At 41.0% G+C, this 13,360-nt stretch overlaps 1 protein-coding gene across 13 annotated transcripts in view; it reads right to left on the bottom strand.

Moving 5' to 3' along the window:
* Positions 1 to 13,360, bottom strand: part of FRYL (FRY like transcription coactivator) — a 149,005-nt gene that overhangs the window by 33,435 nt on the left and 102,210 nt on the right. For all 13 annotated transcript variants that reach the window (XM_083754772.1, XM_083754769.1, XM_083754771.1 and 10 more), the window contains 11 exons: positions 12,122 to 12,290; positions 11,278 to 11,362; positions 10,885 to 10,997; positions 9,680 to 9,830; positions 7,756 to 7,859; positions 6,926 to 7,111; positions 5,554 to 5,755; positions 4,692 to 4,813; positions 3,925 to 4,115; positions 2,018 to 2,112; positions 84 to 691 (listed from right to left, as the gene is read on the bottom strand). In XM_083754772.1, the coding sequence (XP_083610898.1) occupies positions 84 to 691; positions 2,018 to 2,112; positions 3,925 to 4,115; positions 4,692 to 4,813; positions 5,554 to 5,755; positions 6,926 to 7,111; positions 7,756 to 7,859; positions 9,680 to 9,830; positions 10,885 to 10,997; positions 11,278 to 11,362; positions 12,122 to 12,290 (2,026 nt within the window). The remainder of the gene's footprint in view (positions 1 to 83; positions 692 to 2,017; positions 2,113 to 3,924; positions 4,116 to 4,691; positions 4,814 to 5,553; positions 5,756 to 6,925; positions 7,112 to 7,755; positions 7,860 to 9,679; positions 9,831 to 10,884; positions 10,998 to 11,277; positions 11,363 to 12,121; positions 12,291 to 13,360) is intronic.

Here is a 13,360-nt window from a genome sequence, read left to right as displayed (position 1 = left end):
AGTTCCTCAATTATAACTCACAATTAACTAGCTTCACAGTTCAGTACAGCGTGGCTCCATACATTTACATTTTAAAAGTATACCTGCTAACTGGGAGGGATCCACCAACGTATGTTTGGAGACTGTGATAAGTTTGCTGAGCAAGTGAACAGTCATTTCCTGCGTAGAAACGGAGGTAAAACCTTTCAGGAACAGCTGCTGAAGGCCTGGAAAGTTATTCCATTTTAATTTACTCTGCATCTTCTCAATCTTTTCTCTACTCTCAGATTTATCCAGAGGCAAGTGAACAAGAAGTTTGTTGAGCAGCCTGAGAGCCAGGAGGTATTCGTATTCATAATCTGATTCTAGCAAAGATGCGGCAATCCAAAATATGGTAGCCATCAGGTTCATCGGATCAGTAGTGGGCTGCACATCGTGCATTCCTCCCTCTCTCAGGGAGGAAAGGCTTCTAGTCCTGGCTAAGCTGTTGGGATGATTAATCCTTCCATCCATTATATCCAGTGTGTTGCTCCTGCGACGATCGCTCTTCCGATCAACTATTAAACTCAGTCTCAAAGAGTTGCTTCTCATGTTACTATAATAGCCTAAAAAGTTGCCACTGCTAATGGGACTTGTGCTTAGGTTTATCTGACCAGTGCTTTTCCTGTTTGCTGCATATTTGTTTCCCAATAGTGGATCGTAATATGAAGCGCTGAAATGAAAAGAGAATATGGCACATTGAGAGTCACATCCCACACTCACATAGCACTAAAAAAAGGGAGGTTAACATCCTTTAATTTCAGATACTGAATGAGCAACCTTGTACAATCCAGTTCTTTTGCTTTCTTGATGATAATAGAATAAACTGCATGTTTCTTGTCTTGAACAGATCAACAAAAATTTACTCCCAACATTTTAAACACTAGCAGGTCTAACGAGAGCTTCAGCACAGGAAAGAAAAATGCTGATTTCTTCAGATCACCGTGAAACAGTGGTAATCTAGACACTTCTCTATTCAGAGAGTTAGCTCCAAAATCCTCGTGCACTAACAGAAGGAACATATGAATGTTTATGGGGATCATGTATGACACCCACCTCCCATTCTAGCTCAGTGTATTCTATCACATCCTCATCTGGAGCGTCTTTGACCTTCTAGAACTGTTTTTCAGGTGGCTTGGCAAAAATTCAATTTTTCTTTAAAATATTTATATCCCATCTTTTCAGATAAAATCCTCATGAGGTGCCTTATTGAATCATAGAATTGCAGAGATGGAAGAGACCCTCAGGGTCATCTGGTCCAACCCCTTGCAATGCAGGAATCTCAACTAAAGTATTCAAATGGATATTTTAAAAAACACTAAACTGAATACAGTATATAATCCAAACCAAATTATGCAATATACAGCACAAGCCGATTAAGAAAAGGCTTGAAAAAATTAAAACAAGTCTTCAGGGCCTCTCTAAAAACAACTGAAGAAAAGCTTTACAAAACTCTTGGGGAAAGGAGGTCCAAAAATGTGGGGCCACTGCAGAAAAGACCAGGGGGGGTGAGAAATCAGTTTTTGTTGTATACATGTGTTTGGATGCACTCTGAATGATAAAAGCGTCAAACTTATGCATAAGTACCTACATCCTTTGAAAAACAATGGGCCTTACTTGTGAATATATATGCATAGGATTTCACTGTAAATCCTACATTCTGAATTTACTAGCTTATGGTTTATGTGTATCAATCATGCCAGCTTCAGTCAGTTTTTGCACACTTCAGAATACTTTAGTCAGTGGAAAGGAAAGGGAATTGTGTGTGGCAAGCTGTGTTAAACAGTCACCCAGCCAACAGTTTTGGTCAACAATTCCATTCATGTTTGGGTCTGCAAGTAGATACGTTTGGTTTTTTTCCAACTTCTCTCTGCAACTACAACAGTCAGCTTTAGAGCCCATACATCCCTTCCCTATCCATTACAAAGCAATTTCATAGCCAAGATGTTGCAAGAAACATTTCGGAAACAAACGAAAGTAAACTACCAGCAATTCTTACTGGGAAAGCGCAGCGAGAAGATCATAATGCTTCATGGTGTCTGCTAGGGTATCAACAGCTGACTCCAAGGTGAGAAGTAGTTCTATGACAAAACCCTGTGGGGGGGGGGGGAGAAAATTAGTGCTAAAGACAGATGACAGAAAGTAAAGCCCCTTGCATATGATATATTCTATCAACAATATATATTTCTTCCTTTGCTAGAAACTGAGATTGCACAGCTTCTCTGACTTTATTTTTTGATACCGAGAACCCAGAGGGGAGAGTGCTCTTGGGCTTAAATCTGGCTTGCAGCTTTCCCACAGGTATCTGGTTTCCCACAGGATGCTGGACTAGATAGGCCATTGGTCTGATCCAGCAAGTTCTTCTTATGTTCTTAAGTTAGATGTGAATCCATCTGCCATTCTCTCATCCATTTAGGATGTGCAGAACATTGGGTCACATGACACACCAAACCATGATTTAGTGAGATAAAGGAGTCCCTGTAGGTCTCAGGGTTGGGCATTCTCCTTCTAGGTAGCTGGTGGTGTTTGGTAGCCCCTTCTCCCACCTTTGGACCTGAACAATATACAGTGGTACCTTGGTTCTCAAACACCTTGGTGCTCAAACAACTTGGAACCCAAACACTGCAAACCCGGAAGTAAGTGTTCCGGTATGCGAACTTTTTTCAGAAACCGAACATGCTCTGTTTTGAGTGTTATGCTTCCGATTTGAATGCCACACTTCCGTTTTGAGTGTTATGCTAAGGTCTGTCTGTTTTTGCTATTTATTTTGTGTTTTTGTGACTTTTTTGTTTTGTTTTTTGTGACTGTGTGGAACCCAGTTCAGCTACTGATTGATTGACTGTGTAACTGCAGTACATTGTTTATTGCTTTCATTTTATGAATCAATGGTCTCATTAGATAGTAAAATTCATGTTAAATTGCTGTTTTAGGGCGTGTTTTTAAAAGTCTGGAACGGATTAATCCATTTTGCATTACTTTCCATGGGAAAGTGCACTTTGGTTTTGGAATGCTTTGGTTTTGGAACAGACTTCTGCAGAGGATTAGGTTTGAGAACAAAAGGTACTACTGTAGTATCATCAGTAAACATGGCCATCTCACTGCTCACCCCTAACTCTAGATCAGGGGTCAGCAACCTTTTTCAGCCATGGGCCGGTGCACTGTCCCTCAGACCACGTGGTGGGCCAGACTATATTTTGGGGGATAAATGTGAACAAATTCCTATGCCCCACAAATACCCAGAGATGCATTTTAAATAAAAGGACACATTCTACTCATGTAAAAACACACAGATTCCCAGACCATCCGCAAGCCAGATTGAGAAGACGACTGGGCCGCATAGGAATTCGTTCATATTTTTTTCCAAAATATAGTCCAGCCCACCACATGGTCTGAGGGACAGTGGACAGCTGAAAAAGGTTGCTGACTCCTGTTCTAGAACGTCAACTCTTTTCACTACTATCTGCCTCAGTTCCTCAGACTTCCTTCCTGCAAAAGTTAGTGCAGTTGCTGGGATCTGCCCTCTAACTTCCACTGTGAAGACAGAAACAAAGAATTCATTCATCTTCTGTGCAATCTCTTTATCCTCCTTTAGCACACTTTAGACTCTCTCGCTCTGGAGAACTAAAAGCTGCTGAAGTTCTCCCCTCAATCTGTTTAGGAGGAGAAGGGGGAGCAAAGGAGCGTGAGCACTAAGTTTCATTTCTGCTTATGCGCAGCGTCCTATACCACAGTTTACTGTGATGCGCAAACTGGGCCTTTACCTTACAGAGTCGTATTTCTGCCTGAAGGAAACTTAGACCTGTTTCAAGCAACTGGTAAATCGCATATTTACACCATCAAGTAATGAGTGAACAAGGAAAAAAGGTACTCTTTAAAACTGATCCAAAAGAAACAATAAATAAATACCTGAGCTTCTTCTCCTGCATCTCCAACAGTTTCTACAAGCCTAGATAGAATGTCAGAAAGTGTGGCTGCAGAAAGAGGTTGCTTCAGTGCTCTGAAAATCTGAAAGGATCTTCCAGCATAATGCCGAGAGGAGCAAGAAAGTGCAGTTTGCAGAGCAACTTCGCTGAGATGGTGCTCTAACTGAAATCCAACTGTAAGATAAAATTAGTAGTAAGAATGTGGAGTGAGGACCGAGGTTCAGGAAGGATTCTGATTTCACGATCAGGCTTTACGGGCAGCCACAGGCTGTGTAGGCATTTGCAAACAGTGAGCGATACCTCACTCTCAAAGCTTGAAGCCAGGGGGCAGAGTTGCACAGGAGGGAGATGGCAAGAAACACAGATTACACATATATATATACACCTCCTGCCTTCATTCCCCCGAGTACCAGGGAAAATTAAACATATACAGTAATACCTCTGCGAACATCCACTTCGTCTAGCGTCTGGTTTAGCGAACGTCTGCGGCAAACCCAGAAATATTGGAATGGGTTACTTCCGGGTTTGCCACTCGCACATGCGCAGACATGGCGATTTGCCCTGCGTCCTTTTTAGCTAGCAGCCGGGGCTCCAGAACGGATCCCAGTTGCAAAACAAGGTACGACTGTATATCTGAATATATATCATGAACATTTTCTTATATAGGAGTTGTACAGTATTTATTTTTAAGGAATGTTCTTTTACTGAATTTACTGAATACTGTACCATACTTCGACTTTTCAACCATACCTGAACTTGACTGTTTAAATGCAGAAACAACATGCTTTAGGAATACAGTTAACTGCTCAGCGCTCTTTATGCTTGGATTCTTTGCTGAAACATCTTCATGGTTCCAAAGCGGTCCTCGTTTCCTAGGAGTAACAAATAACCAAGCCCAAATCTCATTTCTCAGAAATATTAGTAACATTCAGCATAAAGATGGAAGGCTTCCTGTTTTACCCACAAGCATTTTCCAATATAAAATGCAGTGGATGTTAACAAGTATACAGCAGTTCTGAAGACGTGTAAAGCCTTCTTGTCAGAAATGATACTGCAACATTTCTAAACACCGCCTGGCATATTTTTGGTACTAGAAAGTGTTTATCAGCACTTCAGAGAAGAACAGAATTCTAAGATTTTATGAGAAATTCAAGGTGGAGAAACATACCAGTAAGGCTGCAAAAAAAAAAAAAAAAAAGCGCTATGAAGGGCTTTACTTATGAAAGATAAAGATAATATACTTAGTAGCTTTCTAATAGCATAAGTGTCCTACAAAGCAAGATATGGCTAGCCAAACTGATCACTACTCAATGCAAGAGCTTTAAACCAGTGTTTCCCAACCTTGTGCCTCCAGATGTTTTTGGCCTACAACTCCCATCATCCCTGACCACTGGTCTTGCTAGCTAGGGATGATGGGAGTTGTAGGCCAAAAACATCTGGAGGCACAAGGTTGGGAAACACTGCTTTAAACCATAATGTACCTCCTAAAAGCTCTGATGTTAACGCACAAGCCTATTTGCCTTTTTCTCTTTACGTTCACAATGGGACTGAAAACATAGCATGCTTGTATTTTCATACAGATAAGTAACAGCAGCTGACTTTTAAATGTTACCTTGAAGTAATAAACTCCATAAGTGATTTCATTTTCTCCTCTTGCTCCCCTGAAATGTCAACTTCACTGAGGATGGTGCTATGCATATGAGAAATGGCAGCACTGGTATTTCCTAAACTGATGCTAGAAGAGGTAGAACTTGAACTGAGCCCTGAGTCTGTCATTGGGGAGGGCTGGTGATCCGGTATAAAATCATTAACACCTAATTATAGAAAGAAAAAATGAGTTCCCATACAGTAAAATGGCAGTCAAGATCTACTTTATTTATTCATTCAACTGAAAGCATTTTTAGCAGCTTGATTTTTTAAAATCTCTAAAAGAGATACAAAAATACAACAGAAAACAATAAATCAGTGTCAAATAAACAGAAGGAAACACAAAAACAGCAAAACAGTATTTAAAAAAGCAGGAATTCAGCAGTAGCAGGATTTAATCTAATGGGTCAGGGAATTTTTGAGCAAAACAATGCATCTTCACAAGTTGTTACTAACAGAAGTTAGAAGTGCAATTTATTTAAAATAGAAACAACAAAACCAAATATTTTCGTGAGATCAACTACTCTTTGTGATTATATTGTATGATAAAGTGCTGCCATCTGCTGGAAAGTAATAGAGAGCGCCCAACTGGTGGGGATATTACGAAGCCTTGGAGAGCTCTGGAGAGAGATCTTCTCCCCCGATTTGGTACCAGCCTATACATGCTTTGCACATTGCTCTCACCCTGATCCATTCTGCAGGAACAGAATTAATCTGTTTTGGAGGCGAATGCTTCCAAGCCTCTTTCCACTGTGCAGGAGGAAAAGAGGAGACAGAGGAGCAGACAGCCCCAAGGCTTGCCTAGGCTCATTTCCTTCTCCTAGATGGGCTACCTTCCTTTGTTGACGAGACCCATCTGCTCCTCACTTCCCTCTACAGCATGTGCAGAAACCACCTTCTTGACCGTTGGATCCACTGTTGGTCTCATCAGCTCAGTGTGCCAGAGCCTGTCTTCTGATGAAGAGGAAGTCCCTATCTCACTGAAGGTTTGAGACCCATTGGCTATTTTCACCTGGTTTAGCTGGCCAGTCGAAGCCATTTCCCGTGGTGTGGCCGCTGTCGCATGCTGACAGCTTCTAGGAGCCATAGGTGAGAGCTGAGTGCAGGGAGTGGACCAAAGGTGGGCAAACCCTAGAAGGAGCACCATGTGTCCCCCACCAGAGGTACTATCCCTTCTTAATGGATAATGCACCTTCATCAACCAGCTATGCACCAGCTGGGAAATAGCTTTTATTTTCAATGGCTAAAGTGTATGTTGTTATTGACAGTATAACACTTTAACCTCATTACATAATGTTGCATTATTTCTTCAGAAATATTTAATTCATTTAATGTACCTGTGAATATGTAATCCAAATGTGCTGTTTGTTTGACAGTGAGCACCCGGGGTTCATTAAACTCCCTGTTCCTGAGAAGGACAGAAGCCACAGACTGGACATTACTGTTAGAGCCCATTGCTATCAATAAATGCAATAGGAGGCGTTTACAGTGTTCGTATACTTCAGGATGGTGGTGATCAAGTCCTGTAAGCAATAAAGTTAATGTTAGATGTACCACCGCAACGATGACATCACCCTTATGATCTTTTGTACTATTGTAATTTAAATGCAAGTTTGCTACACTAAACGTATCAGAGGTCTACCATTTTGGGGGGCGGAGTTGGTGATGTATATGATCTCTCATTCATTATTATAACGTATAAATACGCAGGAGTTATAAATACAGTGGTACCTCGGGTTACATACGCTTCAGGTTACAGACTCTGCTAACCCAGAAATATTACCTCGGGTTAAATTAACCCAGAAATATTACCTTGCTTCAGGATGAGAACAGAAATCGTGCTCCGGCAGTGCGGCGGCAGCAGGAGGCCCCATTAGCTAAAGTGGTGCTTCAGGTTAAGAACAGACCTCCAGAACGAATTAAGTTCTTAACCCGTGGTACCACTGTATGTGTTTTCAGACTACAAATATTTTTATGCAATATAAAAACAAGAGTTCTCCCCTTGTGATCCTTGGCTACTCCATTTCAAAATTTGTGCTTTACCTCTGATTGCCAAAGTTGTCTTACTTTAACACAGATAAGCCATCTCTTTTGTAGTGATTAAAAGGCAAGAGCACAAAACAATGAGCTAACATTGTCTCTCATGTTTTAATAAAGATGTTATTACCTATAAAAACTGCATGAAGCAAGAGGTGCAGGTAGGTTCCCCAGTCAACCTTCACACTGTGGTCAATGATCAAGTCAGTCAACAAAATCACTGCTATGTTACACCTACAAGCAAAAACAATTAGTAAGGTTAAAAGAACAGAATGCAGAAGCAGTTTCTTTTAAAGATGCAATACTTTTAAATGAAACTTTGATAGTAGTCTAGTTACATTATTACTATTTCATATAAAGTTCCCACCAGTCAAAACAAATCTGATTCTTTCAGGAAAATTGACTTTAAAAATATTAGTTATGATAATACAGACAACATTTGAATATGAAGTATGCCTTAATATGACTGTGCCACAGCTTAACTGCTTCTATTTAGGAAGCAAATCTGAATTCAATTTTCTGATCATGTTCAGTGCCAAGGCAATACAGAATCAAAAACTTGTAAAGGAAGGTTTAGTACACAACTATTGTTACTACTCTTTCAGACAGGAGGGATACTCAGAATGTTGGTGGTCACTAACATCTTAACGCTAAGAGCAGCCCTGCAAAAATAGACCAAAAATCCATCCAGAATCAGAACAAGGGAATTGTTTCCAACAGTGGTTAGGCAGATGCATTTGGGAAATGCTCTCAGGTGAATAATTCAAGGGTTCTCTCATGCTGTACAGATCTAGGAATGAATATACAGTACCAATAACTCTGAACATGAAGATTCTATCATGATTAATAGTTGTTGATTGACAAGAATTCAGACCTAGCTTTGTCAAAGGACAGGTCAACCCGAATTTTTACTTCCACCATACTTTTGGGAAAACAAAAGTTAGAGCAAAAGGCCTCATTGCAGAAAGCGATTTGGAGCTGAGGAACCACCTGCAACCTGAGAGTCTTTCTGGGTGAGATTTCCCCAAGATAGTAACAAGACAATAGGCCCTCTGCTTTGGAAAATGGAACTTCTCGGTCGTTGCACCCGTCCTGTGGAACGCCCTCCCATCAGTTTATTTCAAGGAAATAAACAACTACAGTGGTGCTTCGCAAGACGAAATTAATTCGTTCCGCAAGTTTTTTCTTCTTGCGAGTTTTTCGTCTTGCGAAGCACGGTTTCCCATAGGAATGCATTGAAAATCAATCAATGCGTTCCTATGGAAACCGCCTTCAGACCAGGTCTGGGGACAGTTTGTCCCCCGACCTCTTCTGAAGGCTGGGAGGGGGGGACAAGGGCTTTTTTTCCCACCGCCAGCCTTCAGAAGGCTGTTCTGAAGGCTGGCGGTGGGAAGAAAAGCCCTTCTCCCCACCTCCCGCCCCGCAAGCTCCGGGGACAGGAGGGCTTCGCTGCCGCCCGCCAGCATTTTAAGATCGCCCAGGATAGCGGAGAAGTCTCCGCTGTCCCGGGAAGGCAGGCGGGGGGAGCAAAGACTTTCGCCCCCCACCAGCCTTCAGAAGAGGTCCTGGACCTCTTCTGAAGGCCGGCGGCGGGCGTAAGTCTTTGCTCCCCCCCGCCTGCCTTCAAAAGCCATCAGGATAGCAGAGAAACGCGCTGTGCTTCTCCGCTATCCCGGGAAGGCAGGCGGAGGGGAGCAAAGACTTTTGCCCCCCGCTGGCCTTCAGAAGAGGTCCAGGACCTGTATCTTTAATATTTTGTTGGAAACCGCCCAGAGTGGCTGGGGAAACCCAGCCAGATGGGCAGGGTATAAATAATAAATTACTACTGCTAATGCTACTGCTACTACTGTGGCAATGTGACCCCAAAGGCAGAGAGACTCAAGAAGCATGCGTTGGAACTTTTCCCCTACAAAGCCATAATTTAAAACACTTGATACTAACCATTTATCCTGTGTAAGGCACAAACAGCTGATCTTCCCATCTCTTGGGGAAGGGGAAATTGTGACGTGCATGCTGAATATCAAAAGGAGCTTGCATTTACTTTTATTGCTTACCTATGAAGAGACATGCCTGGGGAGGTTGTTTCAGGCAAATAATCTACCAGTGGTGACCAACAGCCCCCTGAAGGTGGAAATGGTAAAGGCTCCCCTTCATTGTGCTCCATCACTTTCAGCCGCCAGTTTGAGTACAGTGGCATTGAATCGCCTATTAAAAGTATTCATTTTATAGTTGAATATTAATGCATTCATGTTAGCAGAAACATGTTCTTTTCAAATATGCAAGTAGTACCATTGCATTCCATACAATTCCCAATACTGTTCTGCATTCCAAAAGTTGCTTCATACAGTCTCTCTCCCCCCAACACACACAAACCTATTATATGTTCTAAGCTGATTGCATGGAAGGATGTTCCCACATGTTTCTGGAAGCTATTACCATGAAAGCCTCACACTGATGAAAAAAGAACCCGCTCACAAGCAAACAAGAGAAATATAAAAATGGCACAGGAAGAAAATCCGTACATTCAACAACAGGGCAATTAAAAAAAAAAAAGACTCCAATGGCTTTCCACAAAAGAGAGTGGAAAAAAAGGTAACAGTAAAGGTAAAGGACCCCTGGATGGTTAAGTCTGATCAAAGGTGACTATGGGGTTGCGGCGCTCATCTCGCTTTCAGGCCAAAGGAGCCGGTGTTTCTCCACAGACAGCTTTCTGGGTCATGTGGCCAGCATGACTAAACTGCTTCTGGCGCAACGGAACACCATGATGGAAACCAGAGCACATGGAAATGCCGTTTACTTTTCCGCCAAAGTGGTACCTATTTATCCACTTGCACTGGCATGCTTTCGAACTGCTAGGTTGGCAGGAGCTGGAACAAAGCAATGGGAGCTCAGCCCATCACACAGATTTGAACTGCCAGCTTTCTGATCAGCAAGCCCAAGAGGCTCAGTGGTTTAGACCACAGCGCCACCTGCATCTCTTTTACAAAAGCGAGTAAGTTTTACTCAACCTGCTCCAACCATAGACAGGATTGGTCTGGTGAGGGGAGAGGCTCTTCCCCTCGGGAGAAGTAAGCAGAAGGCTGTTTAGGACCCTGCCTGTCACCCCCGGGAGGAGGTGTCATCCCTATCAGAGGAATGCCCTGTGTCTGGATCTAGCAAAAACAACAATTTTTGCCACAAACTCTTTGAGCTGACACTGTTCATGTACATAATTAAAACATACATTACTAAGGAGCCTGTAATATATATATATATTTACTTTTCTCTTCTTCATATGATCCTCCAGAACTGCTGCTATAACGAGATTCTAGTCTGTGGTGTTGGCGGTTCAGATTGCTGTTTAGTCCACTGTAGATATCTAGATGTACATAGCTAAAGGAATAAAAGTAATGGTGTCAACTAGAGATATACATTTGTTTCTTAAAATGTTGCACTGTCATCTTTTGTTCAAGGTTGGTATATAATATACATAATTATTCAACATTTTGTCTCATAATTTACTCCCATCCCCCTTCAGCACCCACGTTTTACTAAGGGACCCGCGATAAGTCATTTAAAAAAACTCTGCCTTGACTGGCTACATTTTTGGTAATAAAAAAGGCTTGTTTTTATTCCAATTCCCAGTACTGTTATTCTTTGAGGTACTACTTACTTTTCATCAATGCTATCTTTTGCATGCTTAATGTCAGGATTACCATCAGTGGGTGCCACCATTGTATTGCTACTGGAAGTGGTTCCTGAAATTTAAAGTAACAGCGTATTTAGGATGAAAAACATATGAGATGTACATGAATTATGGAAGTTACTTAAACATCCTGACCTATTACTTTGTTTTGATCTGCATATGAACTCTACTTATCAAGTCTGTGCAAATGAAAGATGCAAGGAGCCATGCAGCTAGATGTGCAAACCCAGATGTGCTTTGGATTTGTTTTTCTTGAAATCCCACCCCCCACCTCCTGGGCACAATATAACATGGCAAACCTTTGAAACTGAAATAAGTTTCACCAAACAGTTTGTGACTGGGTTTGCAAATAAATGGAATAAATACTTTCAGTGATCCTGTTCCTGAATTTTTTAATACATATTTTTAGGGACGAAGAGAAGGGCTAATGCTTAACTGCTCTTTTGTCGTTGATCTCTCAGAGCTTCCAAACATTATTTTGAAATAGCGCTGCATCTAGAACTCATATTCTCCCTTCCCCATTTCTTTGAAATGGTGAGGGAGGCAGCACCAGGTAAACTATTCATGTCACCCAAACTCCTCCCAAACAAGTATTTTCCCTCCATTGCTCATAACACAGGTATTTAACAATTCAGATTTTAAAAAATAAGGTTAAAATAAAGCTTCATACTGAAATAATGTAAAAATTTATACCAGGCTTTTTACCTAACAGTGATACCCGTGTTTATAGGGTGGTATATAAATTCAAACAATCAATTCCAAATATATCCACTTAAGTACAGCAAAATATTAGTTAAATTCATACCCTCACCTGAGGTGACAGAAGGGATTTTGTAACTGGAAGTGATGCGATAATATGGTGGATTATCCATATGAGTGACTCCAGAACTGACTGGATCAGTAAGCTGCAACTCAGTCACCAGCTCTTCCAAAAGCTGCATGGTTTTATCTCTACCCAGGTAAACAATGACTTTCTTCACCTGCCATTCAAACAAATCACTAAACATGATATCTGACATTGCTTGTGTTTAAATATTAATTTAGGATAACATTTATTTTTTATATTGGCAGTCAAATTGCATAAAACAGCACAAAAATACTCCCCCACCAACACACATAGCTCTTAAACCAGGGGTGGGAGATATATCTTGCCCCTGAAAAGGTTTTGTGCCCCACGGAAACCCCCTAAAATGTCATTGTAATTATTCTAGGGTGGGTTTTTTTAAGTTACTGATTTCACCAGTAGGTTCCCTCCTATGATGCCTAATTTTTTGTGGTCTCCACATTCCATTTTTCAAAATAAAAAACATCCAATTAACTTTATTTTTTACAGACCGCAACTGTGATGTCCCCAAAAGTTTTTATGAACGTCCAAGCATCCCTTAAATATGCTTGTTGCATTTCTTTTTTTCCATGTTTTACTGACTGCTCCTCTAGGTCCTTCACTTTGATGCCAAAAAGTTTTTTGGGGGACTCCAGTCCTCCCATTTTTATTTTTTTACTGACTACACCTGCAGATCCCTTGCTGCGATTCTGTGATGCCAAAAGGCTCTTGTGACTGCACCTAAGACCTTCCTGAAAATTCTGCTTTAAACTTTAAAGAAGAAAAAGTTTAAAAACTGAAATTAAGATTGAAAGACAATGATTTTACATAGTGTAGAAGACATGACATGTCCACTTTTATATGTGACTCCCCCAAGGGTTGCCCATGGGTTAACGTGGCCATTAGCCCCCAAAACGTTAATCTTCCTTGTCTTAAAACATCTTATAGCAACTGAATATTTTTCATTCTCTTTAATATTAAAGGATGTGTTCAATATAAAGAGAACAAAATAAGAACAAAAACCTAAATAAAACTCCACACGTATAATCAATATCAAAGATTTCTTCTTTACATCAAAGTGATTGATTATTATTAGTACACTTAGTTTTAAAATGTTATATGCAAACATTATTTCAGCCTTTGATGTTGTACTGCAATATTTCATGGAAGGGTCAATCAATGGCAATTCTGTAATTGACTTCAAAGGGTTATGGATTACATTCTCAT

Source organism: Podarcis gaigeae, assembly GCF_964106915.1.
Source record: "Podarcis gaigeae genome assembly, chromosome: 9".
NCBI classification, from domain to species: Eukaryota; Metazoa; Chordata; class Lepidosauria; order Squamata; family Lacertidae; genus Podarcis; species Podarcis gaigeae.
The sequence above is the reverse complement of the archived record's forward strand: the minus strand, read 5'-3'. Positions and strand labels throughout refer to the sequence as shown.